Source organism: Stylophora pistillata, chromosome 13 (genome assembly GCF_964205215.1).
Source record: "Stylophora pistillata chromosome 13, jaStyPist1.2, whole genome shotgun sequence".
Classification (NCBI taxonomy): domain Eukaryota; kingdom Metazoa; phylum Cnidaria; class Anthozoa; order Scleractinia; family Pocilloporidae; genus Stylophora; species Stylophora pistillata.
In genome coordinates, this window is record NC_142531.1 from 14,983,854 (window position 1) to 15,011,494 (window position 27,641).

At 40.5% G+C, this 27,641-nt stretch overlaps 4 protein-coding genes and 2 long non-coding RNA genes across 8 annotated transcripts; 3 read left to right on the top strand and 3 right to left on the bottom strand.

Annotated features, from left to right (window-relative positions):
- The first annotated feature begins 1,395 nt into the window (after positions 1 to 1,395).
- LOC111321785 (septin-1) lies at positions 1,396 to 7,303 on the top strand. The gene is made up of 7 exons (XM_088742422.1): positions 1,396 to 1,517; positions 1,924 to 2,010; positions 2,715 to 2,832; positions 3,280 to 3,381; positions 5,930 to 6,116; positions 6,975 to 7,026; positions 7,183 to 7,303. The coding sequence occupies exons 1-7, from the start codon at positions 1,396 to 1,398 to the stop codon at positions 7,301 to 7,303; spliced, it is 789 nt and encodes a 262-aa protein (XP_088598548.1).
- A 780-nt stretch (positions 7,304 to 8,083) lies between these two features.
- LOC148717802 (uncharacterized) lies at positions 8,084 to 12,427 on the top strand. 2 transcript variants are annotated; one of them, XR_015994353.1, is made up of 4 exons: positions 8,084 to 8,175; positions 8,552 to 8,693; positions 9,992 to 10,085; positions 10,968 to 12,427. It is a non-coding gene; the product is annotated as an uncharacterized LOC148717802 (long non-coding RNA). The 2 variants fall into 2 exon arrangements; XR_015994354.1 differs by lacking the exons at positions 9,992 to 10,085; positions 10,968 to 12,427 and having other exon boundaries at positions 8,552 to 9,313.
- Positions 11,410 to 15,694, bottom strand: LOC148717803 (hemicentin-2-like). Of its 2 annotated transcripts, XR_015994352.1 has the most exons (4): positions 15,223 to 15,694; positions 14,497 to 15,015; positions 13,342 to 14,124; positions 11,410 to 11,542 (listed from the first exon to the last, which is right to left on the bottom strand). XR_015994352.1 is itself a non-coding variant. In XM_088742133.1 (3 exons), the coding sequence occupies exons 1-3, from the start codon at positions 15,398 to 15,400 to the stop codon at positions 13,481 to 13,483; spliced, it is 1,341 nt and encodes a 446-aa protein (XP_088598259.1). In that variant the 5' UTR covers positions 15,401 to 15,694; the 3' UTR covers positions 12,456 to 13,480. The 2 variants fall into 2 exon arrangements, 1 of the variants encoding a protein (XP_088598259.1); XM_088742133.1 differs by lacking the exon at positions 11,410 to 11,542 and having other exon boundaries at positions 12,456 to 14,124.
- Positions 15,695 to 17,762: 2,068 nt separating this feature from the next.
- Positions 17,763 to 20,832, top strand: LOC148717804 (uncharacterized). Its single transcript, XR_015994909.1, has 2 exons — positions 17,763 to 18,397; positions 20,081 to 20,832. It is a non-coding gene; the product is annotated as an uncharacterized LOC148717804 (long non-coding RNA).
- A 774-nt stretch (positions 20,833 to 21,606) lies between these two features.
- On the bottom strand, positions 21,607 to 22,473 carry LOC111321804 (uncharacterized). The gene has a single exon (XM_022924770.2). It carries the CDS (start codon positions 22,471 to 22,473, stop codon positions 21,607 to 21,609), a length of 867 nt encoding a protein of 288 aa, XP_022780505.2.
- A 174-nt stretch (positions 22,474 to 22,647) lies between these two features.
- Positions 22,648 to 23,565, bottom strand: LOC148717805 (uncharacterized). Its single transcript, XM_088742423.1, has one exon. It carries the CDS (start codon positions 23,563 to 23,565, stop codon positions 22,648 to 22,650), a length of 918 nt encoding a protein of 305 aa, XP_088598549.1.
- Positions 23,566 to 27,641: the final 4,076 nt, after the last annotated feature.

Consider the following 27,641-nt stretch of genomic DNA (forward strand, 5'->3'; position numbering starts at 1 on the left):
ATTTCGATGAAATCAAGAATGCCTTGCTACAGAGAAAGAAAGAAAAATTTCAAAGGTCAACGAGAAATAATAAAGCGCAGACCGAGACTATGGAATAAAGGAATAGGTACAAAACAAGGACCACCTAGTATGAAATGCCGACTACAAATCTAATTTCGTCTATTCGATTCCAGTGCATTACATAGAGTGGACCGTTGGACATTAGTTTTTTGGATATCGTATTTGCATATTTGAATGTTAGCGTAGCAAAACAGTTGGTTCGACGCATTCTAGACAAACATTATAGACATTGGGAACAACTTAATGACTTGTTCATTGATCAACCTAATTTAGCCTAATTGAAGGGAATTACTTGTAACTGTTGAAAGTTCTGGAATTTTTTTACTTGTATATTCATATGAATGGTCTGAGTTTTTCACTTACGCTCAATCTGCGTAACACTCATTATGTTCATTGACTATCACACACGGTAAAGACGTTTCGTTTAACAGTTGAAGGAGACAAGCCAATCAGTATATTTCTGCTTATCACTCTTACATCATAGCGGAGCTCACGCGTTCGGCAAAAGCCCCATATTTATCAAAGATGGTAATATATGTACTAACAATAACCCATCAAAACGAGAAAGATCTACTTCATCAGTGAACCGTAGAACCGTCCGTACAAGGTGCTGCTTTTAGCATGCGCGAATCGGTTGAAACGCATGCAAAAATCTTCAGTTGACATCACATTTGCAGTAGGGGAACCCCCCAGGGGTAACCGCGAAATCGTATGTGATTGCGCAAATAACATATGAGCAACCTGATGAAGTGCACATACTCTAATGCAGTGTCCTAGTACAGCGTACTACAGGCACAAAGTAAGGAATATCACGAGGGCTTCCGACTTGGGCTAGTTGATGTAAAACCCGCGCAGGCAGAGGATTTGCAACTTGCCAAATGTAAAAAAATGAGCCTAAAATTAAATAAAGGCCTCAGTGAGATAACATTTGGCCCTAGCTGGGATAAATTGCTTAATGTGACAATAGTATTTCACGCTATAAAACGCGTCAATAAAATAACCTAAAACTGAAGCCGTGTCCTCCTTTAGACATTGACCGTGAATTTATTCAACGACGTGACTGATGAGATCTAGAAGTTTCTGTTCGAAAGACTATCTAAAAATGACTGGATAAAGTGGTCAAGTTTCTAAAGAAAATGTGGTGCTGCATCGTTGGGGAGTATAACAAGATAATCTAAGAAATAACTGGAGCGGGTTGGCATATCTTGAAGTTTTTCGCTCTGCTCCCCTATTTCCACTTCTATCAGAACTGTTTTTATGCTACGATCCAGCCTATTTCCTTGGTTTTTTCTCTTCCCTTGTTGTCCGCTGGGGGAGTGGTGGCAAGTAAGCGCTATGATCATTTTCAGAGACTTAACTGCTCACAGAAGTGTCTCAGGTTTAACAGAGAAAGCTAACTTGTCTGCTGGTAACAAGCTGGCCATGACTAAAGCAGATTTTCATGAAAATTTGATAATGTGATTGCCAAACAACACTCGTCCATTACTGCATTTCTTCCTTTAGTTTTCTTTGAAATGTTTCACCTAAAGTGGATTTCATGGAGGTGTTTACAAATCCGTCTCTAGATAAGACTTTTCGGAAGAAAAAGGAAAATCAAGCTTAAAAAAGTATCCTTTGGAGGCGAAATTTCAAATGATAATTGAATAGGTAAACAGGAAATTTCCGAAAATAACTAGTGTACAATTTCAGCAAAGAAAAAAATGCTTTACTTTAGTGGGTAGGTCTGCATCCAAACACGAACAGAAATAATAAGAAACTGTTAACTGATTTAAAGGATTCTGAAGAGGAATCAATTGAAAATTTGCCATCAAAAGCTACTAAGCTTTATCATTGACAAGTTTCAATCTGATTTTGATTTTAAAGGCTTAATGAATCAGGGCTCAATCGCAGACACATAGTGGACAACAGAGTTCATTGCTGCCTGTACTCTATCTGTCCTCATGGCCATGGGTAAGTAATTAAATAGTCATTCAATTTCAGTGCAGTTTAGGCTCATTAACCCTTAATTGAACCCCTTAGAGTGATTGGCTTCTAATTTGCGACCCTTGAATCAAATGCAAAGGTCACGAGAACATAGCAAATGATCACCAATACGAGGCACTCATGATTATTAAACAAATTCTCCTCATCAGTCCCACAGGAAAAGTGTAGAGAAAAGTATAGAGAACATGCATACTGATGGTAGGGTGTAAAGGCCGTTCGTTGTTAATAAGAGTTGACTTCACTGGGATGCCTGTTTTGACAGGAACATCACAAAATCTCAGAGTCAGGGATGTGTTACCTCTGTCAGTGATTTGGACACTGTGACGATGACAGCTTCCTCATCAAATTTCCATATGCTGAGGGTTTCAATAACAAAGGCTGATAGTTTCTGAAGAAACTGCTTGGGGCTGCGTCGGTGGGGGTAACGAAATAATTTGGATAATTATATCAACAAAGTTGAAATGGTAAATTGCAACCATAACTATTGCAAAAGCTGACGTCTCAAGCGTTAGCCCCTTCGTCGGTTTCAATAATAGCTGGTTACTGTGGGTTTCTTGCTGCCTTTAAGACCTTACTACCAACCGGTTGCCTGCAAGCAGGCTCTTGTGTTTGGTTGTCACCTTTAGCCTTTTTTAAATACATTACTGACCATAAATTCTTGTTTGATGTAGGTTAAAGCCAATAGACATTGCCTTCATGAAGACACTGCATACCAAAGTTAACATTGTTCCAGTTATTGCAAAGGCTGATTGTTTGACAAAGTTTGAAGTACAGCGACTAAAAAGAAAGGTCAGTGGTGTGAACTCTTATGTTATAGTAATTAAACCACACCCATCTTGCACAACCCAGCAAACAAATGAGACAATGAATTCTATTTTGGCAGCTTTAACGAGGAAACAAAGACACCCTGAGGGCTCGATAAAAGCCCCAGGGTGGGAGGGTAAATCATGAACTGGAATGACTTAGTGGACAAAACAAAGTTATCATTATGAGAACTAAACATCTTTCAAGAGGAAGCCAGCATGAAGGCCTGTGTTTAATTAAGTTTTTTCTAAGGAATCATGAAAGAAATGTCTTTTACATAGTAAAGCCTCCTTCCACTGACTGAAAAGAGAAAAAAACTGCAGATGCGATTGTTAATCGTGAATTATAGACCAGAGATGAATGAAAAGATGCTCTGAATCTCAAATTTAGTCACATATGTGTATTCATTTGAATGTTTTTTTCTTCTGGTAGATTTTAGAGGAGATTGATGACAACGGTATTAAAATTTACACTTTCCCTGAATGTGATAGTGAAGATGATGAAGAATTTGTGCAAATCAACCAAGAACTCAAGGTTAGTGCAAATATGCGTTAGTGAAGTACAATTCTACTCAAAAGCAAGTTGACATGCAGTCTCAACCCTGAGACTCGATCCTTGAAACTATGGAGAATTGAGGGACTGTCAACTTACTTTTGAGTGGTACGGTGCTCTCTTATTGAAAGCTATAACTTTTAGCATTTACCTCCTTGCTGACCTCTACTGCAAGTGCCCTACGATTACTTTGAAGTAACTAGGAGTGCTTCTTTTCCTCTTTGACAAGATGTCATTATCTGTTTGCTGCTCCTTGTGTTTACACCTGGTCAGGACAGGGTCGTTCCAGAGTAAAGTTCCATTTTAAAAACACACCAAAACAACATTATCCACGCATGGTTTAAAACCAGGGCCCAGTCGTTCAAATTGCGACTTGCGTTATCTAGCAGATAAGTGTTGACAGAACGTGCTGCACTATTCGTGCAGCAGAGATTTATTTAGTGAATGGCGTTACCATCCACCCTTCGAACAACAGGGGCCAGCTCATTTATAACTCCTCTTATACTACAGTGTGGAGTGTGGCCTCAAGTGCATATCTTAGAGTGGGCTTGAAATTGTAATTAGAAAAATCAAGGTCACCATGCATAGATTCCTAGGCAATGAACTAAAGAATAGCAAAAATATGATGCTCCACTACCAAAAAAAAAAAAACAGAATTTGCGGTATTTCTAATACGATCTTCAATGCAAGACGTCACAGTGCTTCAAGGACTGATCTTGTTAAACAGAGATTCAGAGAAGGACCAAAAAACATGCACTATGCAGGGGAAAGAGTAAAGCTCTGATGTAATTGAGTTTTTTATTGCAAGGTAGCATTCCTTTCGCTGTGATTGGTAGCAACATCGTAACAGACGTGAGAGGAAAACAAGTTCGAGTTAGGCAATATGCTTGGGGAATGGCAGAAGGTATTTATTATAACTAAAACACGGTGATTCCGTTTCACCGAGACCAACTCTGGGACATGAAAATTTGGCAATAATAGGAGGGTGGTTCAAGATAAACGAGAGGACAAAAATGGATGTCTTTGAATTCCTACGTATGCAAAGACTGAATTGATTGATTGTTATCACAGATTGGTGCTGTGTCGGTACAGTGAAGCAAATCCAGAGAGAGACGTCTTGAAGTGTGTTTAAAATTGTGTGTCATATAATAACAAAGAGAATTGTTTACAATTTCTTCCTGTTGGTATTTCTAATTCATGTAGGATGTGTCTAAAACGAAGACCCAAAAACGCGGACCTAAGACCCACTGGTCTAAAACGAAGACCCACTGGTCTAAAACGAAGACCCTGTGGTCTAAAACGAAGACCCACTGGCCTAAAACAAAGACCACTGGTCGAAAACGAAGACCCACTGGTCTAAAACGAAGACCCTGTGGTCTAAAGCGAAGACCCTTTGGTCTAAAACGAAGACCTTGTGGTCTAAAACGAAGACCTTGTGGTCTAAAACGGTATTACTGGTCTAAAACGAAGACCCTGTGGTCTAAAATGAAGACCCTGTGGTCTAAAACGGACTTTGTGGTCTAAAACGAAGACCTTGTGGTCTAAAACGAAGACCCTGTGGTCTAAAACGAAGACCCACTGGCCTAAAACAAAGACCACTGGTCGAAAACGAAGACCCACTGGTCTAAAACGAAGACCCTGTGGTCTAAAGCGAAGACCCTTTGGTCTAAAACGAAGACCTTGTGGTCTAAAACGAAGACCCTGTGGTCTAAAACGGTATTACTGGTCTAAAACGAAGACCCTGTGGTCTAAAATGAAGACCCTGTGGTCTAAAACGAAGACTTTGTGGTCTAAAACGAAGACCTTGTGGTCTAAAACGAAGACCCTGTGGTCTAAAACGAAGACCCACTGGTCTAAAACGAAGACCCTGTGGTCTAAAACGAAGACCCACTTGTCTAAAACATACGCCAAAAGGATTTCTAGAAATGCTCAATACATTATCGCGTTTAAAAATCCTAGAGATAAAATCGTGTTGCAAAATTTAGTGTTACAAATGTATCCCACAGACTGGCAAACGGAAGACCCACTGGTCTAAAACGAAGATCCATTGTTCTCAAAACCTTTTTTTTCAAGGAAAGGCTATACACTAAGCTAAAATGCTCTCATTTCTGTAGCGCATAAACTAAAAAATGTCATCTGAGCGCGCGACCGACTTGACAGTTACGTTATCTCAGTCGGTACAACACATGTCAAATTGTGTAACGCAATTAAATTCTAAGAATATAGAAATATACGTTTTAGTGAAATTTTGGTATATTTTGTCGTCACAAATATTCTATTTTTCAAATATATATTAAGAAAATTACGATGAGGTGACTTCATTACTTTGCTACTTTGCTTATCTTTATCATATAAAGGCGCAAAGGTCGACTGTGCATGACTCGCTAATTTATTAACCACAGGCTACAAGGATGATCTTCCTCCAGAATGATGTAAAACCATAAACACTAAATTTCTGCAGTGCATAAATAATTAAAGTGTCGTCTGAACGCGCTTCATCTGTATTACTGCGTTCAACCACACGTTGCAGGTGCTAGCGCTTCGATGCGAAACGAAGTTGCTGAGATTTCCGAAAAAAGCATCGAAGGCGCAAAAACCTCTGGCAATGATCAGAGGAAAAGTCCTAAGTATGAGACATTACCTCATGCCGAAGAAAGATACCTGTATTAAAGTCTCCAGGATCCGTAAAAGCCGAATCTTTCCAAACAAAACCAGAGGTAACCGATGAATAGTCATAATCAGGTTTTGCATGGCAAGCAAACAGCAAAGAAGGGCGATTAAAACATTTCGCGGAGGCATTTTGCTTTGCAACAGCCTTTGACCGGGAACGATGTCGAAGGAAACGCACTGTCACGAAGTCTCGGTACCTATTTTGATCGATTTACATTTGTGGTTACACAAATAATTCGCACGTTATAAGTGCGAACGATGCTACGAAAAAAAAAATTCGCTGTTACAAAATTTTCAATTTTTTTGCTAGTAGCAAACCAAATTTTCGGTGTAGCGCGAACAAGCCCTAAAACGTATATTTCTATATTCTTAGAATTTAATTGCGTTACACAATTTGACACGTGTTGTACCGACTGGGATAATGTAACTGCCAAGTTGGTCGTGCGCTCAGGTGACCTTTTAATTTATGGGCTACAGAAATGAGAGCATTTCAGCTTAGTGTATAGCCTTTCCTTGAAAAAAAGGTTTTAAGGACAGTGAATCTACGTTTTAAACCACAGGGTCTTCGTTTTAGACCAGTGGGTCTTCGTTTTAGACCACAGGGTCTTCGTTTTAGACCAGTGGGTCCTCGTTTTAGACCACAGGGTCTTCGTTTTAGACCACAGGGTCTTCGTTTTAGACCAGTGGGTCTTCGTCTTAGACCACAGGGTCTTCGTCTTAGACCACAGGGTCTTCGTTTTAGACCACAGGGTCTTCGTTTTAGACCACAGGGTCTTCATTTTAGACCACAAGGTCTTCGTTTTAGACCATTGGGTCTTAGGTCTTAGGTCTTCGTTTTTGGGTCTTCTTTTTAGACACATCCATTCATGTAATACAGTTATGTTATTGTTGTCTTAATTTTGCAGTCGAAAACCCTGAACATTGTGACTTCATAAAGCTCAGAAACATGCTTATAAGGTAAGTCGTTTGCTTCCACAACATCACACTACTTCACTGACTTGTCATCGTACTTCTCAAAACCTTTTGAAGCGGAAGTTTTGTGAAATTTACAAACGATGCAGCTCCCCTTTGTAAACACAATGTTTGACCATCTGTGTTTAATGGTTTTTGTAGGACACATATACAGGACTTGAAAGATGTCACGCAAGAGGTTCATTACGAAAACTACAGGGCAGAAAGACTGTCGAGCCAGGGGCAACCTTCTAGTCCACGAAAAACAATAGAGGGAATGTAAGTTTATCAGTTCCTTTCAACAACGCATGCGTATTTCGCCGGATCTCTCTCCTCTCCGTCATTTCTCATAACGTATCGGGTTTACAACCAGACGGGAATATTTTTCCAGGAAGATGACGAGGAAAAAAAATAACGAAAATGATAAAATGGAATATAGGAGGAATGAAAAAGTAGTCGAATAAAGTACCATTAGAGGGGAGAAACGGCCTAAAACTTTTAGAAGAAGGATAAGTTTTAATAGAAGGACATTGCTTTGAAAGAGAGTCATTGCTGGAATTTTTCTGTCAAATTTAAGCAACATGCTATGGATATCGAAGTAGGAATTTGAATTTTGAAATATTAACGAAGGTATCTATAATCCGGTGTGGCGCAGGACTACATGAACTATACAAAATATGATTCATTGTTTTATTATGGTGAGCGTATTTACAGGGCATTTCCAACGGTTAAGTGGTTGTTCATTGGAAGTATGCAGTGAGAATTGTGGTGCATTAATTTCATAGCGAGGAAGTTATTACTCCCCTTGGAAAATAGAAAAGAAGCGCAGCCACAATGAAATAACAATTTACTGCTTTTGGCTCTGTCCATGATGGAAATTTCCCCCATTGTAACATAAGTGCGCTTTTTTTGCGCTAATGAGGCATAGAATTGAGGGTAGCAATGGTGCGCAGGGTTATACCCAGGAAAGATATTGGAATTAAGGAAATAACATAGACGATGATCCGTTCTTCTTTTCAACACACACAAAAGCCTAATTCGGACACGGCTTTTATTCTTGTTTGGAAACGAAAGAGTGGTAATTTCGAATTAGATGACGTGGATACAGCTGAAATCTCAGAGAAGGACCGAATGTTAAGGAAAAAAGAAGCAGAGGTATTTAATGTGATTGGAGTCGTAACAGACGTGCTCAGCACACTTTTGAAATAATAACACTGACAACGAACAGGGCGCGCCACTTTGCTGAACACACACACCTGCTGTTACTTCTGGACGAGGCAACCACAGGGGCGTGGCCAGGGGCCCAGGAGTGCAAATAACACCCCCCGCACACATACATACCCTCTTTGTGACAAATTTGTTATGACGATAAATTACGGGATACAAGCCCCACCCCCCTCTCCAAAGGCCAGAAAGACCCTTGAGTAAGACGGCACCTTTGTAGGAAATTACACTAAACGTTGTTTATTGTGAAGTTGTGACTTTTAGTTTGTTTGTTCAGTGTTAATTAATTGAAGGTTTGTTTTTCCAGTTGAGGCGAATGCAGGAGATGATAGCTAACATGCAGAAAAAAATGGCGAAACAAAAAGGACCTGGGCTCGACGAAAAGTTCTGAATCTGCAAAGATGTACATGAAGTTCTGTAAACTTGTAGTGTTTTTGACACTCTGCCAGGTTAGTTCTTATCTATAGCACTTGTATGATATGTTCTCACACAGCCGGCTGAAGCTCCTCATTTGAGCGTGGTGTTTTCACGTAAGCTTCTCTTGGAGAGTATTGCGTGATGGGCTAAATAACGTGACTACCAAGTAACGTAATAGGAAAAAAACTAATAGTTATATGTGATATAGAAGAATAACTAAGTTTTTGGGTTCGAAATCAGGAGCCGATTAGCAGGTGTGTTGTGCGACATGTCATGCAACAGCCCAATGGAGAATACCAATTCTTTTTCTCAATTAAACACGGTTAGAATAATTTTCCATGTTAATTTAAGCCATAATAATGACCCATTGCGAAATGTGCAGTCTTTTAAATTTGTGTTGTATTTATTCATGTGTTTCCATCACACTTACAACCTCGTGTTTTGAAAGTGATAATCTAACTCATCGCTCCAAGACCTATTCCAACCTTATACTATTTACTTTACTTTTTGTGTATGTTCAGAGTTTATCTGGTTAAGAAAAGCAAACAACATGATGATAAAATAATGGTTTGAATTATTCTGTTTCCACAAAAAGCGGCCAAACGTAGTCAAGACACTTCTGTCTTTCAATAAACCAGAATCTTACTTGCTGTTATGGCTATTGAATATGGCCCACGAATTCAGGGATTGTGCTCACTGTGCAGTAATTTTCAACTGAGTCATGACATTAGAGGTTGGAGTATTTTCAAGAAAGTAGAATCTGTAGTTGGGTTCGTCTCGGGCTTACTAAGTAAGAGGAAGACACCACAAGTGGAATCATTAGGTCAATCTGAGCAAATCTTATGTGAAAATGACTTGTCAATTGTTACTTCAAGTATTTTTTTGCAGATGGTGGAATGGGGAGGCAGTCTGTATGACTGGCGTACCTCCGATTGTGGCTTAAAGCTGGCACCATTGTATAGCGTATGCCAAAGGAGGCCCGTGAACCAGTTTACTACCGAAGATCTATCGGCGAAAGAACCATGCCCTGGAATTTAATGATGACCGGCTCGTTTTTGAAACAATTTTAGTGGCATCCCGGATTTAACAACATTATCTCCCAGGCTTTTCCCAAGTGTGAAAATATATAAGTAACTAGAGCGATGAGTTTTGTCAAATACGATATCTCCTGGCTCACCTTGACAACACTAACACGCCTAAATGATGTGAGACACTGACTCCAGGTGAAGAGTGGAAAACAAGATTTGTAATGGAGTTGTAAACTAAAAGTCATTAAATCACGGACTAGTTGAAAAAGGTGGTGTCGTTTCCAATTTTTTTTCCCTTGCAGGGCAGGGAAAGTGATGAACACTGTCCCAAAACAGTTAGGAAATCGTCCTCCTTCGATTGGAGCAACTAAGTTTTTCAAGTTTTCCTTTGACAAGGTCAGGTAGTTTCCCCTGAAAAATCGAACGGGATAAACGTATAGGCGTTTATCTGAAAAAGCACTTTGACCTTTAGGGCAAGGTTGGCGTGCAGTTTTTCTGTGTACTTTCAGTTTTTCATACTTATCGTTTTTCTGGCTCCACCAGTAGTACAACTGACCTAAATATCCTTCTCGTGGGGAAATCCTCGCAAACGGTTCTATTCACTGGTGCGATTTCATTTCACTCTTCCACAAGAAAGCGTATTGTCTCTAAAGCGGTGGTAGTGATAATTATTTTGCTGAATGCACTAAAAGTATTTATCGCCGAGTTTCCTCTCAGGTCAATGAATATTTAATGTTTGCTCTTTATTATTGTTTGGAGCTTCTAACAATGAAAATGAACAAAACTTTTCGTTAATAATTTTATTCTCAGTCAAGTGGCATCCATTTTAGAAATCTATCTCGTCCTTGTTTAACTAAGCACGTCATAATCCTTATACGAAAACAATATCAACGTCACACGAAAATCCCAAATCATCGTTACAGCTATTTGAAAAACTGAAAAAAATCCAAGATAAAGAATTTTTCGCCTCAGTGGATTACTCGTTTAGGACAAAAATTCAAAGCACTAGACTCGTCATAAAATCCTTTCTTACGATCTTTCCACTGAAGATAATCCAAAAAATATATATATTTGATTTTTTTTTGTAGCCAGAGAAATCAAAACCTTATGTCCGCTCTCTGTGTTGACCCTTGGCAAGTCTTAGTGAACTTTAAAAACAATTAGCTAGTTTACAAAGGACAACTGATTACTGCTAAAGATTCTTCAATCCTTAGAAATTGGCACAGCAAACAGCAAGACTGAAAAGTTCGTAATATTTCACCGTCCGGTGTGTTTCAGGAGTTAAACCGCCAGCAAGCTAACAACAGAGCTAACCGTCGTTTTGGACGTCTCTCCCGTGGCGGTTACCATTACGGTATCAACAGATCCACGAGTAGCAGCGGCCTTTGCTGTGAACCAGGTGTAGAAGAAACCAATCCGGTTCTGAAAGACACGTCTCGAGGACAGCAATACCGAAGAGTTGAACGTCGTCGAATCTTTTACTTCGAACTGGAAATTCTCGGTTGAACCTGTGTTGTAGACAATGAATATCACCAATCCTCTTCCATTGATTGGCACAGTGAAGTCTTCTCTTGAATACAGAGCCCTGAGCAGGACGCGGCTTGGTTGAACAAGAGCCGGGGAGTTACGCTCAAAGTCGAAGCCTTTTTGGGTCTGGCCTCTCAGTTTCAATTTGAAGGGGGTTGTAGGAGTAGAGAAAGAAGCAGAGAAACGGAAACCACTTTTCCCCGGCAGGGAATGAACTTCAGTCGTGTTTAGAACTTCGTTATCTCTGTTCAGAATTTCAAGTTGTAATGATGCCCCCTTGATCTTATTTGCGGCACTTACAGTCAAAATGACGTGAGCGGATTTACCTGTGCACGTAGAGCCAGGAAATAACAAGAGTTAGTTATTATGATTTATTACTTGATCGCGTAGTCTCATCTTCCAGGGAAGGGTAATCCTGAGGGGGATCGCTGCTGCTAACGTTGTCAGAACGTCCGTTTTCATCACCGACAACCGGAGACCTTCTCAGGACGATCCTCACCCGGAAGATCAGACAACACGATCAAATTTGACCCCAAGTTCAAACCATTACTGTAGCATTTGAGTTTGAGGTAATTTAATTGATACGTCATTTTATTAAGTTTTACCAGATGATTGATGATTTTTACATTAAATGGTTTGAACCCGGGGGGTAACATGTGATAGTGTGGTCTGATTGTTCAGGTGGGTGTGGTTCTGAGAAGGACTATTGTCGATGATGGTGACTGACGTTTCGACAACCGGAGGGGAAGTCATCATCAGAGTCAAGTGAATGATATTTCACAACCGACCCCTATAGAAATTATTTCTGGATCTGCTAATGAGAACGGTTTCTCCTTTTTTAGTTCTTAAACGAAAAAAAATAAATAAATAAAGCAGGTACCGTTGTTAACTTATATTCATGATTTGAGAAACGATGAGCTTTTAAACAAATGCAAACAATCAATAGTTCTTTGAAAAGCCGATGAGTACGTGTCCAAGGTACAATTCCCACAGGGGGCCCAGACAAGCAACGAGTCTGGTTGTTCGAAATATAAAGGAATGTATGGGAGAATATTAAAGAATCTTATGATCGTAAACTTACATCATGAAATGTCTGAGTTAAAGCTCAAAATAAATGTAAACCTACCTCACTTGCTGTGTATTGTCGTTTCTGTGGCTCTAAATGGCAAATTTGAGCGATTTGGTGGGTTTTGCGTCGACTGTTACTATACGTTATAAGAAGTCTCAACCGTATAGTAACAGTCGACACAAAACCCACCAAATCGCTCAAATTCGCCATTTAGAGCCACAGAAACGACAATACACAGCAAGGGAGGTAGGTTTACATTTATTTTGAGCTTTAACTCAGACATTTCATGATATAAGTTTACGATAATAAGATTCTTTAATATTCTCCTATACATTCCTTTATATTTCGAATAAACAACCAGACTCGTCGCTTGTCTGGGCCCCCTGTGCAATTCCTACGTGAGGTATCTATGACGTTGCAATATACAAAAAATTAATCATCATCCGCTGGAATACTGAAAAATTAAAAAAGAAAAGAGGAAAGAAAATATTGCTAACTTGATGCATACTGTCGCGAAAAGTTTGCACGTGCTCATAGTTAAGTTTTCCTGTTTCGGTATATTTAGTAGATGATTAAGTAAATGATTATTTCTTGTCGCCAACATTGATTTGTGGAATGTCAAAGGAAGTATTGACCGGCGTCGTGTAATCGAGCCTTCAAAACCAAAGATTTATTCAATCAAATAGTCGCTAGTAAAACCGCATGCGTAGATTAACAATATGATTGTCAAACAAGCCGATGTAACAGGAAATTAGTGGCCACGAATCATTGAAGAATGTGTAAAACAAAACTGCAACTTTGTCAAGTTAGCTTAAATTATCTTACCACTCCGGACTTACGTATCTGGGTGTGCCGTTATATCCGTAGCCTATAAAACATAGAATTTTTGTAACTCAAGGAAGATGGGATTGAGATAGGTCGTAGAACAGAACGTGTAATATTAGATTGTGAAGAATAAAGTCAAGTTAACCGAAAGTATACAGTCCAAGTCTGCAGAACCAGCGTGTGCAGAGTTTCCTCCTAAAGTAAGTGAGAAATTCTGCGAAACATACTCACCAATAAGAGGATAAGGAATACGAAGAGGGCTCCCCACCTTACGAGGAAGAACGAAGACAACGTTGAAGTCTAAATTTGTCGCACTGGACCCTTTCACTACATATGAGTGTTCTCCTGCTCCAGATGATACAAACAACTTCTACATTCCTGGTTTGGGGTGATCCACCATAAATATCGCACCTTTGGCCAAATCAGTTCTGCCCTCAGTGCTGACAGGAACACCAAGGGGATCTTGTAAGTTGATCGTTTGTCCACCATTTTGGGTTGTGACAGAAATAATGACCCTGTCCACGGAATCATCGAGGGGAATTTTGTAGACTGTGAAGGAACTTCTCTTCTTTCTTCGACCGGTTGGACTACCTCCAGCACTGCTGCTACTCACACAGGCTGTACCACCAAGAAGGTTCTTGGAGATTTTCTTAATCTTTGAGAAATCCGATCCAGACTTGGGAAGTTCAAAAACTTGACCGCAGGTGGCTTTTGCAAGATCCTCATACGTTTTATACTTACTCGAGCCACACAGTCCTGTGGTGAAGAAGTAAACACTTGACTTCATTTCCGTAGCTAAATTTCTAGCTGCATCGAGTTGATGTGGATCTTTTGCCGTGGCGTCAGTGAAAACGTATAGCGGTGAACCTTCTTTAATTTCGCTCTTGAGGGCATCTATAATTCCCTTGAAGGCCAGCTCTGGACAGTCCTTCCCTCCATTCGGTGTGAGACTTTCGATTGCTGTTATGAATTCCTTTCCTTTTCCAGCTGGCATTTGGGTTATTGGTCCGGTTTCTAAAAACGCAAAAACATCAACAACAACCATAAAAATCTTTAAAAAGAATCCAAGGCGGCGGCGGAGCAGGGAGGGCAAAGGGGCTGTAACCCCCAAAACAAAAAATTGGGGGACTGCAGTTCCCCCTCGTTTTGGTGCCAAAATATCGCTAACGCGGCCTAAAAATTGGCAAAATATTCAATCTCGTGATCTTTTTCACAAATTGTTACATTGGTTGCTTGGCGAAATAATTTGTTGTCAAACTTTTTTTGAACTCTTCCGCCGGTGTTTGAGAAGCCTATTAATTGCAGCAATTCTCTATCAAACTAGACGGCGTATCTAGTGTTGATTATCTGCCAGCTCTATATAATACAAAATAATTATTTCCTTACTTGGGTCGTTAAAAGGCGACAGCACATAATCTATATCCATGTTTTCCCTCGGAGTGTTGATAATATACTTTGCTATGGCTTTAGCAGCCTCAATTTCGGTCGCCATGCTTCCAGTGTCATCGATAGCGAACGCCAAAGTTACTTCCTCATTTACGGCCATCATTTTCCCGAACTTTTCTGTACCAACTTCTCTCGAAATGATGTCCATATAATTCTTAAGCGCAAATGGGCAAGCAGAGCAGCGCCTTTGTCTTTTTAAACCGCGACGATGCGTAGTTGTTTCATTCCTTTTCTCAATCTCCATTGTTGTGTACAAGCCGTGACCAAGCAATTGCAGCATAAGTTGAGAGTTACCCTGTTTGTTGGCCAACTTGATGTAATCTGTTATCTTTCTTAACCTCGCGGGCGAATGGTCGTAATAGATCTTCATGGCCTGAACGTCGTAGACAGATTTCTCAATCTGATCCACAATTCTCAGGAAGGAATTGGAGGGTTCCCTTGGTTTTGACCCTGATGCTCCTACAAGTAAGGAAACAAGGGCATTGAAAATATACATAGGGGCACGAGAAGAATAGAAGGGTATGATCAAGAAAAAATCTGAGGATGTCTCACCAACACCAGGAAACTTCCCGTTTCGAAAGTGACCTTTTTAGTCGCGCAGAATGATTAAAAAAACCGGATACCTATTTGGTTTTTAAGGTACAAATCAAAGTGGTCACACAATACCTCCAGGTTTTGAGGACCCAAACGAGTACGATATCAGCGCGTTTCTGATTTCGTCCAGTGAACCAGTATGGTAGTTTTGGGTACAAGCATTGTTCAACAAGGAGAAAGCCAACACCAAAAAATAAAGAAGTTCTGGTCTACGATACCGAACGACTGCATCTAGATTCGGTGTCTTCATCTTTACACGGAGAGTATCTTATCCTTCTGTCGTGTTACAGTCTTTGTCGTTGTATTTATGAACTGCTGGACGTGTCATCTATATAATCTGAATATTAAATATCGACGTTCTTCATTTAAAAATGATCTACTTCCCGTAATCAATTGCATTTAATCACGAGCATCCCTCAGCTGTTGGTTACCTGATTACGTTACATCGGAATCATGTGGTGATGATGCGGGATTGATTCTTACTTGCTAGTACGGGACACTTGAATTGATCAGTGGCCAAAAGGAGGGCTTGAGAAGCAGATAAAACCATCATAGAGGTAAAGGAATCCGAAAAATAAATCCTTTTTACTTTATCTGACGGCCTAGCTAACGAAATGAATCTTTCAGTAAAAATCGACAAAGGACTTGCTCAGGGAAACAGGAATAATTTGAACAACATCCTTCTTGGCTGTCGGTAATTGATATTCGAACTTTCGCTCTCTACCTGAGAAGCTGAATGGCCACCAAATGAAATCGAGATGGATTGTTTTGTAACAGAGAAACAAGAACACAATCAAAAGTCGTAAGACAAACTGTGGACAACGGACTACGGACTATACGGACTGGACATAAAAACATGGACCATGCAGACAATGACATGAAATGCAGACTAGATATCACTTAGCTTATTAGATAAAAGTTAAGCGGAGGTTTTGGCTGCTGACATTACTCATCTTCATGAAGAGTATCGGAGTCAATATTTCTTAATTCAAAAGGGTTGTTCTATAATATTCCCTCTGAAGGCTTGACGCAAATTTTTTAATTCTTTTTTATTCCATGGTGTTTCGCAAATTACAAGCCAACTTTAAATTGGAGGAAATTGTAGAGATCGTCGTCCGCGTGAGCACAACTTATTGCGTTAAAGATGTGCAGTTTGATCATTTTTATCGTGCGCTAGATGAAACCAATTAAAGCTACCAAATAACTGCATCTTCCACAATAAGAAAAAAATCGAGTTTCCATCTTTACATCTTCCACAATGCGAAAAAAAAAGAGGCTTTTGAAGGTGGTAAGCTGCTTAGTCCAAACGCAACTGCAGTTTGCTTTTCATCGTGATAATAATACTGTACTACAACTGGGCAAATAGAGACACTAAAGTCGACGTGTGACCGGAAAAAGGATCAGGAAGAAAACAAACGGAGAGAACAAATTGATCAATCCTGTTTACAATGAGTGGACGAATTGTCGAGGAAGCTGGACCCTTCAGTGAATTCGACGGAGCTTTGCCCAGGAACAGGAACAATTTCAACAACATCCTTCTCAACTAGAACTGATGTTGTAATTTTCATACCCTTTTTGATGAGCTGGATGGCCACACTAGCTGATGGAACAAAATATTTCAATGAAGTCAAGAATACCTAGCCAAAGAGAAGGAAGAAGAAATTCAAAGGTCAGTGAGAAATAAGGAAGCACGGACTCAGACCAAGGAATAAAGGAATATGTATAAAACTAGGACCTGGTGGTATGAAATGCCGACTACGAATGGAGAATTCGTGGTCGGCATTTCATCGAGATAAAGGACGTGTATAGCGACTGCGTAATGTGAGGGGAAGGGGGGATGAGCGGGGGGTGAGCTAACGATACTCGTTTTCCTGGATGAGAGCATTTGTAGTTGATATTTTGGGAGTTTCTGGAATTAAACGAGTTGCCATCTCAAAGCCTAATCCAAAGTATTCCCTCCAACGACTCAAGGCAATTTGTTTTTCTTCTTCTTGACGAATTACAAGCAACCGTAAACTAAAGCATCTGGTGCGTAATTTCCATTGGGCTAAGGAGTCACTAAGCGTGAGATTTGGGTTAGCTGATACCACTTTTACCCGACAATATACATTGCGGGGACATCCATTCCGCCGCGATAGTTTTATTCAGCGGACGACTTGGCACGACGCGCGCTAGATTTGCACGGAGCTAAGAAGATACTAGGTTCTTAATTCGATTCCAGTGCATTACACAGTTTTTAAAGAACATTGGACAATGAACTGTGCGCGCAACTAGCCTTTTTTTATTTGCCCTGCCTAGAGATTATAGGTCGTTTTACTCATTGTAACTACCATTTAGCGGCATTGCAAGCCTATCATAATGTGCATTACGATAGTGCAGTTTAAAAGCATTGTAACGAGCGCCATTTTGGATTTAGTTCGCTGTTGATTAGTGTTCTCTTGACATTGATAGTGTGGACCTTTTGGCGTAAGCTTTTTGGATATTTGAATGATAGCGTAGCAAAAGAGTTGGTTCGACGCATTCTAAAAAAAAAATTATAAACATTGCGGGCAGCTTATTGACTTGTTCGTTGATCAACCTAGTTTAGCCGAATTGTAGGAAATTGCTTATAACTGTTGAAAGTTCTGGAATTTTTGACTTCGGGAAAAATCATCGTGGCCTGAGTTTTTGACACTTACGCTTAATCTGCGTAACACTCAATATGGTCATTGACTATAGCACGCGGTAAAGACGTTTCGTTTATCAGTTGGAGGAAACAAGCTTTTAAACGGGTGTTGATAAACTGCGAGCCATGCGAGACAGATGTTAGTTCCCACTCCATTTTCCTTTCTTCGGCTTTTGGCTATTTGGCACGATTTTTCGCTAATCCTCGCTCTCCTTTCAATATCGTATGTTATCTGCCTTCATCTTTTCCATCTTTTGTTAAGGTAAGTTTTGTTCTGTTTTGTTTTGTTTTTTGTTTTTAACATTTTGAGATTTGATGTTTTATTTATGAGTGTAGTCGTAAACGATTGAAAATTCATGCATATCATTTACATGCTATTACCGATTCATGGAAAATCGACGCCTGCAAAGCCTCCTGGAGGCCACTAAGCGGGGATTAACACTTCGTTATGACCCGCCTGCTTCGAAAAATCTATGTTTTTATCGTTGTCTGTCAAAATTTGTCGATGTAAAAGAGGAAGACATCGTCCAAATGGTCCAAAGGCATTTTCTGTGCAATCAAATCGTAACATGTGCCAACGAGGTGAGATTTTTATCTTAACACGCACGACGGAGGGTGTAATTTGCAGGTCGCAAGTTGCAGGTTGTAGGTTGCAGGTTGCAGGTTAAAGTACGCGGCTAGTGATTTACTGTTTACGCAAACCGGAAATATCTTTTTTTTTTTGATTTGTATCCGAAGCCCTATAGATCAAAATTTCACGTTTTTAAAGCAAAAAAAGGTGATGGTAGGCCCTCACGACTTTTACCTCATTGCAAAATGCTGCTTCTTTTTATAAAGTATTCTAATTACCTCTGCTAGGTATGTTATGCTCGGGAAGGTAGCATTTTTACTGAGCTGATGTAATTTTAGCCGCTTATGTCACATTGATAGGTAATTGGACACAGATCGATTTACTCTGGTTTTTGTTGATTTCCTCTCTGATGCAATAGCGTTTTCTTATACCTCCTTTGAAGCGTAAGGCTTTCTATTACGGCTGAATAAGGGTTGAACTTTTCTCCAAATTGTATTTTGGATGTTATTGACTAGGCGATCTTCTTTAGTCCGTGAATGTAGAGTTCTAACGCTGGGCCCAGCTTGTTAGTTTTCTTTGCAGAATGTTAAATTATCACGTTTTGTGCATGATTTCAGCATGATTTACAGATCCAATATTATAACATTGAAGTGCAGCTTAAACGGAAGCTACATCAACTATGGATAATTGCTCTGTGACTTAGTAAACTCCAGCTTAGTTTTTTCTGTGACTTGACTGGAGAGCGTAGTCCCTTTCTTTGACGATAGCTTTTGAACAAGCTTAGCAGTCTTTGGAAAGACAGTATAAAGAACTTTAGGGTTAACCGCGTACTAGACTGCAAAACAGTCGGTGATTTTCTAAAAATCGGTCTCGCTCTCCGTACCTAATACGCAAAAACACGGACTGTTTCTCATTCTTCAACCTGCTACCTGTAACCTGCGACCTTCAACCTGCAACCTGCAAATTACACCCTCCGCACGCTCGCAGATTTGAGCAAACCATTGAGTAACTTTATTTGACTGCTGAGAAGTCTCTGAAATGTAACTCGATATGATAATTTCAAAAAAAATGGGAGTGAAAAACGGTGAAGTCGGTGAAGGGTGCTTTATGCTGAAGGCTGATCCATGTGGAAGAAAACAAACAGATGGAAAAGGTGGCAGTGAAAACTATTCGCTGGAGGTATACTTAAAAGAGCTGTGTCACGAAATTTCCCAAAATTCAGACAGTGGAAACTACCACAAAAGTGAGTGAAACACAAAAATAAATAAAGAAAGAAAGCATGGATCAACAAACTTGAAGAAGATTGAAATGGATCACAATAATATTGTCCTTTTTGAAAACTTGTTAGCCTAACAGTTTGCAAAGTTCATTTCTGTTGTTTGTAACAATAGATATAAATGTTTGGAGAACATAATTATGTGTTTGACACGAAGCATTGATTTTGTTACCTACAAGTAATTTCCTCGATCAATTCGGGGAAGCTGGGATGGGAAACGCAGCTGAACTTGGCATCCATGACACAGCTTTTTTAAGCTCAATTAAATTTCTAAAGCTATACAGCATGTTTGATCATGCAAGAATGAGTGTGGAGTGAAAAATTAAGAAAGGGAGTGAACTGAAATAGTTTATCAGTCGTATCTTTTATTGCCGTACCCTTAATATGATATCCATATGCTTTATTGTTTGTTATGCAGTTTGGAACATCAGAAACACAGGACCTGATGCAGTTCCTTTCTGATACAGACTATCCTTCTCTGAGAAATCGCCAAGCACATGGAGAGATTGTGTCTTGGCCTTGAAGGATGAAATGGCGACTCATGTTGTCATAAGAGCAGCAGCAACACTGCTTTCTCTTAATGTCAATATCATAGACTTTTTACCTTTGCGGCTTATTTTAATAAAAAACGTGCCTTAAGCACGTTGAAGAACTGTTTTACCCTGATTGGGAATACAGCGACCCATACCAGGACTACAACATACGTAACAAGCGACTTCAAAATCTTAAAACACGTGGGAATAACTCACGTGATATTACGTAACGAAACAACCGGAAATGAAAATAACGAAACAGAATTAAAATGGTAGCCACACCGGCCCCTAAATGGGAATGAAAACAGTCACATTTCCATGCAAAGAAACGGGGCTACCAACTACAACTAATACATGAAGGTTTCATGTTTCAGACAACTGTTCTGTTCGCAAAGTCCTAAAGGTTGTAAATAAACAAGTTTTAAACTTGACTGTTCAAAGTCACATCCGCAAGTTCCATTCGGCTCCGTAAGCCATATTAAACTTTCAAGATTAACCTAAACTGTTTAGTCCATTTCGAGCAAACATAACTTGGTCACTGGGCGTGTCAGCACAGTCGTACTTTCTTCGATCAGAGGCTCTCCCTTGCGCTGTCGTTTAGCGCGTGTCGCAACCGTGCAGCTCGTCTTCACTTTCACTGTGCACACTAATCTGTCTCGACTAGGCATGACCTCTACAACTCGCCCAAGCGGCCATTTGGCTCCAGGGAAGGACTTATCTACCAACAAGACTAAATCACCGACCTCCAAGTTTCTTCTTAGCTTGTTCCAGTTTTTTATTTCTAACAAGTTTGGAAGGTGTTTTTGTGTCCATCTGAACCAGAACAAATTAGCTAAATACTGTGCTTGCCTCAAAGCGCGTCTACAGCTGAGATCATCTTTATCAAATATTCCCGTGGGTAAGTCTGGACACGGGCGTAAATGTAACAAATGATTAGGGGTCAGTGGCTGCTCATCAAGGGCACTGTCACTATTCCGAGTAAGAGGCCTGGAATTTAAAATGTTCACCGCCTCTGCCAGCACAGTTGAAAGTACTTAATCAGAGACTAACGCTCTTTTAGAATGGCCTTCAAGATCTGTCTCACGGAACGTATCATCCGCTCCCATGCACCACCCATGTGGCTCGCTGAGGGCGGATTAAAAATCCACTCGATCCTTTTCTATCTGCAGAAATTGTTGATCTTGTGTTGATTCCACTCCTCTATAGCTTCTTTTAGCTCCTTATCTGCCTTTATGAAGTTACTTCCTTGGTCGCTCCTTATTTGCTGTGGATAGCCACGAACGCTAATGAATCTTCTAAGGGCATTAATCATTGAATCGGTGTCTAAGCAGTGGGCTATCTCGATGTGCACAGCACGTGTTGTTAAACAGGTGAAGAGACAGCCATACCTTTTAACACGGGACCTTCCTTGCTAAACTTCAAGCGGTCCAAAATAATCAACACCGATGTAAGTGAAAGGTGGTTTCTCAGGTACGAGCCTCACTTCTGGTAAATTTGCCATGAACTGCTCCCAAGGGCATGCACTTTTTTGCCGTTGACAAAACATGCATCTTCTTAAAACGCGCCGCATCGCTGATCTCCCTTTCACAATCCAAACCGTCTCTATCAAGGACGACAAAACAGATTCTTGTCCCATATGACCCAAGTTTTCATGACACTGCTTAATAATGAGGTCAGTCACATGATGCTTGTATGGGAGGATGATAGGATGCTTCCTTTCATCACCAAAGGGTGCATTGACTAGTCGACCTCCGACTCTCAATAGGCCTTCTTTGTTCTGTGGATTCAGCTGACGTATTGATGTACCAGCCTTCTTTAAAACCTTCGGGTACCTCCTGTCCTCACAGCACTCCGTTGCTGAAAGCACATCAATGACTTCTGGAAAGGCCACTTGTTGAACACGTTTGAATATTTCTCTTTCGGCTATTTGAAGCTCTGCGATTGTTAAATGGCCACAGTTCATCAAATGCATTTTAATAGACTCGACTGAAGAGCCACTTGCAATTGGCGCATTTCTTCTTAACAGAACTTTCATTTGCAGATACTGTTTGTAACGTAACAACCACGTAATAGAGCATTTCAATCTCCACCAACAGGAGTAGAACGAAATCAGGTCATCCAGAACATTACTTTGAACAGTGGAGACATAAATCTGAGCCTCTTTCCTAACTTCTTCATCATCGTCTCCTAAGACAGGAACTTTGATCATGTTGGGCCAGTAACTCTCGTCTTCCCACAGGAACTTGGGGCCCTTTAACCAACGGTCATCCCTCAACATGGTATCTATTTTGAGACCTTTTGAACCATCATCAGCAGGGTTATCGTCCCCGTTCACATATCTCCACTCTGAGGGTTTGGAACTATTGAGTATCACTGTTAGACGATTAGACTCAAATGTATGGAATCTCTTTGACTCATTGTTGATACACTTCAACACGGAAGTCGAGTCACTTCAATAGGAAACGCGGTCTATTGTCATGTCTAACTCTTCTTGAATAATCTTAGAGAGCCTTACGGAGATGACAGCAGCTGTCAGCTCCAATCTTGGAATCGAAATCTCACGTATGGGAGTCAATCTTTCCTTTCCCATCACAAATGCGCAGTGAACTTGGTTGGTCACATCTTTCAAACGGAGGTATGCAACGGCTGCATATCCTTGACGAGTAGCATCCGAGAAGAGGTGTAACTGTACATCTTTAACTTCACCAAATCCCTGAGGTTTGAAACAGCCGTCTACCTGTATTTGATGCAATTTTGGGAGATCATCCAGCCAGCGCTTCAATTGTTCTTTGTCGGTTTCTTCTAACGTATCATCCCAACCCAGCCTCTTTCTACTGAGCGTTTGCAACAACAACTTGGCGTTCATGGCATATGGTGCGATGAATCCCAGAGGATCAAACAGGGAGTAAACAGCTGACACAATTCCTCTGCGTTTCACTGGTTTCTGACTCACTCTCTGCAACATCTTCTCCATTACTTCCCATACAAACTTGTCTTCTTCTATGTTCCATTTTAGTCCGAGAACGCTCTCTGTCGGGAGTTGCTCGAGTTCTAAATTCGCCACTGATTTGGCTCTTTCGGACTCTGGTATTGTCGCCATCACTTCTCGGTCGTTACTATACCACTTCGTCAAGCGGAATCCACCTTTCTCTAGCAACATCCGCAGCTGACTTGCTAAACTGATTGCCTTCCCTGTGGTGCTTGTCGACTTCATCATGCCCTCTACATACATATTGCGGTTCACTGTCTCCACTACTTCCTTTTCAAATTCTTCCTGATACGACTGCGCTGTCTTTCTTAGACAGAAATTAGCGACACACGGCGAAGATGTAGCACCAAACAAATGTTTAACCATTCGATACTCCTTCATTTCCTTTCTCAGGTCCCCATTTGGCCACCACAGAAATCTTAAACTGTCATGGTCCTTTGGGTCCACCAAGACCTGATGAAACATTGCTTCAATATCAGCAACAATTCCAATAGAGTTCTGTCTGAAACGACTTAAGACACCCACTAATTGATTTGTCTGATCCGGGCCCTGCAGCAACTGCTGATTTAGAGATGTCTGTCCAAACTTTGCTGCACAATCATACACCATTCTGACTTTGTCGGGCTTCAAAGGGTGTGTCACTGGGTGGTGGGGGAGGAACCACACTGGTCTGTTCCTTGTATTTAATTCTTCTTCAGGAACCATTTCTGCGTGTCCCTTTTTGATGTAATCATTCATTGTCGTCCGATACTTCTCCAACAAATCTTCATCCTTCATAAGACGCCTCTTAAGAAGCAGGGCTCTTCGTTCTGCCATTGTCTTGTTGTTGGGAAATTTACGGTGGGTCACGTCGCCAAGGCAAAGCAACTTGAAAGTGTCCATTGACTTGTTGAAGGGACCCTTCCATGATCTCTAGGGCTCTTTTGTCTTCAACCGATGCACAAACTTTAGTTTCTACTTCCGTGTTTTCAAAGTCTGTTTTCCATAATCTCTCCAATTGCTGGTGTAACTCTTCATCACGTATTTCACTTTCAACTTTGCTGAACAATGACAAATTGGTATCCTTCTGACCAGCTAACTCATCGGTGAATTGTTCATTAAGGTCGTCATTATCTGGTTCCTCGCTTAATCTACCTTCGATTGGGCTGGGACATACATGTTCATCTCGCAGGACAGGAACATTGTCATAAACAATAGAACTCTCTATAGTACGGGTGAAATTTACGGAACAATTTGGTTCATCCTTTTGACAATGAACAGGACCAATTACAGTCCATCCTAAACTATATCTGACCGCTACTGGTTCATCTTCTCCTCCTGCCTTGTACTCTTGAGGCAGGAACAAACTTGGTTTCTCCTTGAGACCAAACACCAACATAACTTCTCCAACTTCTAATTCTTGTAATTCAATATCGTACAAGTGAGACCATCTGGCTAGATCTCCTTTCTTGACAATACAGTCGCTTGAGATTGGCATTTGTTTCACTGTTCTAACATTTGGCAACTCAACGGACACAGTTTCATCCATTGACGTCACAACGATGTCCAGCAGTTGACGTTCCACCCTTGTAGATCCCGTCATCCCTGATAGTGTAAAGTTGAGCCTTGGACCGCTCACACCAATTTTCTTCGGTAAATGTTCGGGACAAAGAGTTACCGTCGATCCGCTGTCTAACAAGGCATATGTCTCTAGTGGTGGTAGATCACTTCTTTTAGCTTTAACTTTGAGAGGAACGACACTTAAGCACACTCGCTCGCCGGCCCCAGTTGCAGCAGTTACATTAACTCCATCTTGATTGCTTGTCTCAAAATTTGAACCATCGCTTGCGTTCAACCTTAGGCTTTCTCGATTAGGCTGGCTCTTGCTGGTACCACCATTATCAGGTTCAGAGGATGGAGGGTGTAACAATGTGTTGTGCTCCTTATTGTACCGTTCCTTCTGGCATTTGAAATTTGTCTTAGGGCATATTCTTGCACATCCTCGGAGACCCAGGGGCTGTGAGTCGATTTCAAGTTAAGGGCAGAGGAGCCCCTGGGGACATTGTCTTACAAGACTAGTTCCAAACGGTCGCAGTCGTTCTGGCATCTGATTGTTGCCTGAAAATCTTTGTGTTTTTCCGCCCAATCAGAGTAAAGTGTGCTTTGGAGTCCTTTCGTTTGTTTTAATACGGACATATAACAAGAAGCTCTGTTACTCGCTAAGTTTGTTTGGGCTGTGCGACGAAGCTTTGTGCGAGGTGAAAAGTTTCAGTCTCAGCACACAATGTAAGAGAAATCGATCAGATTGTCCGCGAAAATCTTACCTGTAATTATACTGAATACTTTCGCAGGTATCACAAGAGAACGTGTTTAAAAGTTTGCGAGGTTCGTAATGGTTGCAGGCATTGATACGTCGCTTTTCACGTTAGATTAGATGCAAGCTTAAATCTCTCTAGATTTTTTGTCTAATTTGCTGTAACTGAAACTTTTCCAATCCCGTGAAGCTATTTTGTCGCACGGGCCACGCAGGTATGTCGAGCAACTGGCGCTTATGCAGCTTTCTGTACGCGCCAAAATTAAATCTAATCTTCGCCTGGAATAAAAGAAAAGCTAAGCGTGGAAACTTTTGTATATTAGATGTGGGTAGATAACCCGATACTAAGCTGACATTTACAATAAAGCAAACCCGCCCTTTCCATCTAATATTTCCTTGTCTTTGGTTTTGTTTTCCCTAATGAAAGTAGCATCTATTCCCAATGTTCAAAGGTATTTAACTTGGTCTTTAACAATCGACAAGAGGTGAAATGACAATGACCAATGGACTAGAAGAGAATCCGTGGCTTTTCGAGCTCAAGAATTTAAACACTCTAGGCAGCAGTTGAAAGATTAAGATATATTTCCGTAATGGATATATCAACTTTGTTGATATATCCATTACGGTGGCCAATTTACCATTTCAACTTTGTTGATATATCCATTACGGTGGCCAATTTACCATTTCAACTTTGTTGATATATCCATTACGGTGGCCAATTTACCATTTCAACTTTGTTGATATATCCCATTACGGTGGCCAATTTACCATTTCAACTTTGTTGATATATCCAAATTATTTCGTTACTCCCACCGACGCAGCCCCAAACAGTTTCTTTCGAAACTATCAGCCTTTACTCTTTCCAAACACCTTCGGTAACTGTTCGAAAACATCTCTCTTTCCCACGATGTTCTCGATAATTATTTTTGTTCAGATTTTAATTAGCTAACCGGAAACACAGCTAAGCTTTTAAGCGCTTGCTGGAGGTCGTCCACGAACTTAACGTTCTCTACAACCTTGGCTATATTGTGAAGGACTTTACAGCTGACAAAGCTAAGGTTAGATTTTGTCGCGCAAAGAAAGCTACGTAAGCATAAGCGCCAGTTGCTCGACATACCTGCGTGGCCCGTGCGACGAAATAACTTCACCAGATTGGCAAAGTTTCAGTTACAGCAAATTGTACAAAAAATCTAGAAAGATTTAAGCTTGCATCTCGTTTAACGCGACATATCAAGCGATTCTGTCGGATTCCATCAGCTCTTACAAAAGGTTCTACAGTTGCGAGACGGCGCTGCTAAAGTTAATTGAGGACTGGAGGGCTATGCTCGATAAAGGGGAATTAGTTGCGGTAGTCTCAATGGATCTTTCTAAGGCTTTCGATGTTATTCAACACAATCTACTTTTAGCAAAACTCAAAGCTTATGGTGTGGGAGAGAGAAGTTTATCACTCTTCAAGGATTATTTTTCGGGGAGACAGCAGAGAATCAAGATTGGGGACACCTTTTCCAGTTGGAAAGATGTTAAAAGAGGAGTTCCGCAAGGAAGTGTTTTGGGGCCTGTGTTTTTTAACATATTCATCAAAGACTTGTTTTACTCGGCTACGCAAGGTAAATTTCACGCATATGAGGACGATCATCAGTTATACTCTTCTGATGTCGACCCAGTAGCTCTAGAGAACTGTATTTGTCGGGAAGTGAGAGTTGCAAATAAGTGGTATCGCAGCAATGGAATGATTGTAAATGAGACAAAACACCAGGCTATAGTCTTGGGAAAAACAGGCCACTCCTTCTTTTTTCCATTAAAAGATTCTTTGGATATATTTGGAATAAATATTGACAACAGGTTGCGTTTTGATAATTATATATCAACTATTTGTAAGAAGATAAATGGCCAGTTCAATGTAATGCTAAGATTTCGTAAACTTATCTCTAAAGATACTCTACTAAGATTGTATAAGGCTTTTATTATGCCACATTTTAACTATTGTTCGTCTGTATGGCACTTTTGTGGTGCACGTAGTACTGAGAAGATAGATACTTTAAACAAGCGAATTCTTAGAGTTATCTTGCAGGATTATAATTCTCCCTATGACTCTCTACTTAGCAAAGTTAACTCCAGATCTCTGTATAAAAGACGCCTTCAGACTTTCTTAATTATATTGTAC